Source organism: Dendroctonus ponderosae, unplaced genomic scaffold (genome assembly GCF_020466585.1).
Source record: "Dendroctonus ponderosae isolate FM_Combo_2020 unplaced genomic scaffold, Dpon_F_20191213v2 Dpon_F_20191213_9, whole genome shotgun sequence".
In the NCBI taxonomy this organism is placed as follows: Eukaryota; Metazoa; Arthropoda; class Insecta; order Coleoptera; family Curculionidae; genus Dendroctonus; species Dendroctonus ponderosae.
The window spans coordinates 7,793,507-7,795,272 of NW_026019116.1; the positions used below are offsets into that span (position 1 = coordinate 7,793,507).

Below are 1,766 nucleotides of genomic sequence, written 5' to 3' on the forward strand. Positions count from 1 at the left end.
CTTTGGCATCGTTGGATAGAGAATTGAAAAGTCAATTCAGTCGTAACAGTTTTGACCCAGAAAGCGAAATTTCAATATCATACACTTTGGTGCAAAGATTATGCCAAAATTTCATGTTTTCCGTCAAGTTTTTGCTCATTTCTCGAAGACTAAATGATCAAGAACGCTCATTTGTACATCATTCTAGAGAGAAATAAATGGCCTTTTTAGAAAGTGAACGATCAATAAGGAAATGTTGGCAGTTTTCTCAAAAAATTCTTGAATTCAAGAAGTTTGAGTTGCAAAATTCAGTTGAACATGACACTAGTTATATTTGGGATTCCTTAAAGCATCCGTAGGCACATGGGCAGCAACAACATATTAAGATTCTAGCTGGAAAATCGACCTTTTGCCTAATTTGAATTAAACCGACGATATTGAATAATAAGCCGGTTTATCTTACGTCAGATGTGTGCAGTGCATAGTATAATCGACCGTCGATTCTCAGAAATCTGCCCGACCCACAGATACACAACTTTTCCGCATAGCAAACTTGACAATGGGATTTCGCAAGATCGATTAAGTGTTACGAATCAAATTAAGATAGTTTTTTGGTAGCCATGTTGCCAACTTGCAGGGGTTCATCAAAACATGCCATATTTTCCACCCCAATTGGTCCCTGTGGTGATCGAAGGCAGAATCGTATTCCATCGGAGATCAACAATGAAATAATCAGTTAATTTCCGCAATCTTTTAAAAGTTACCAGTCGATTGGCGTAGCGATAATTCATCTGAGACGCTCCTCGAGACGAGTGCTTTCAGATATTTTTGGAAATTACTGCATCTACTAAGTTTGCCATTGTTTGCAAAATGGGACTTAGGATAATTTGTCTGTGATGATGATTAGGAGTGAAGGTCATCTGGTTGTTCTCCTGTAACTCTCAAGATCGTTTGCGTTGATATCGCCTGGAAGTCTAGACTTTACTATCACCATTAACTTCCAGCCAGCTCACACATCATGTATAAAAACGAAAGGTGAGGTAAGAGTGGCAATCAGTGGAAACTAATGGGGATTTTCTGTTGCTTCAGATGCTGTCGGTAGTAAGCGCCGGTGCCGCGGCTGGTATGGGCGGCATGGACCGGTTGCGAGGCGGCGGAAGGGCGGCAGCAAGAGAACTGGCCGCCACCCGCGACCGGCAGGTACGACTGCATGCTGTGACAACCGATCTGAGCCTGAACCTGCCGCCCAGTATAGCGTTGCCTGATGGAGAGGAATATCATTATCACCATCGCCACCACCACCACCATCGAACCGCCTATTCATCCCGTTCTCGATTTCATATGAGGACTCCCGAACAAGTAAGTCTCTTGCCAAGTGATGAGCAAAGCAAGCCCAAGACTTGCATGGTCCTGTTTTTTGTTTTTGCATACATAGTCTTGGTCTGGGTCTTACACCTAGACTCTTGCAAGTCTTGCTTTTATACAGGGTTGCTCATTAGTGCGTCAAAGTGCGATATCTCAGTAAATATGAACTTTACAAGAAAATACGTCCTACGAAAGTTTTTCATGTTTAAAAGGTCCACATTTTAAAATTACAATTTCCAATATACGGGGTGTATCATAAACGTGTGGTAGTTACCAACTTTGGTTTTTTAAATGGAACCGCCCCTTTTTTCATTCATTTTCAGATTTGTCGTCAAAATTTAAGTTAAGTTTGTGTCAAACGTTTTACCTGAAAAATTTACGATTTCCGAGTTATTCGTAAAAATGTGAAAGTTTTGACAGCT

The 1,766-nt window shown here is 41.1% G+C and overlaps 1 protein-coding gene across 7 annotated transcripts in view; it reads left to right on the forward strand.

Moving 5' to 3' along the window:
* Window positions 1-1,766, forward strand: part of LOC109539372 (trinucleotide repeat-containing gene 18 protein) — a 121,709-nt gene that overhangs the window by 102,364 nt on the left and 17,579 nt on the right. For all 7 annotated transcript variants that reach the window (XR_007282324.1, XR_002172110.2, XR_002172111.2 and 4 more), the window contains one exon: window positions 1,069-1,338. Coding sequence is in view for 2 of the 7 variants with exons in the window: in XM_048669906.1 (XP_048525863.1) it covers window positions 1,069-1,338 (270 nt within the window). In the remaining 5 variants the exon portion in view is untranslated. The remainder of the gene's footprint in view (window positions 1-1,068; window positions 1,339-1,766) is intronic.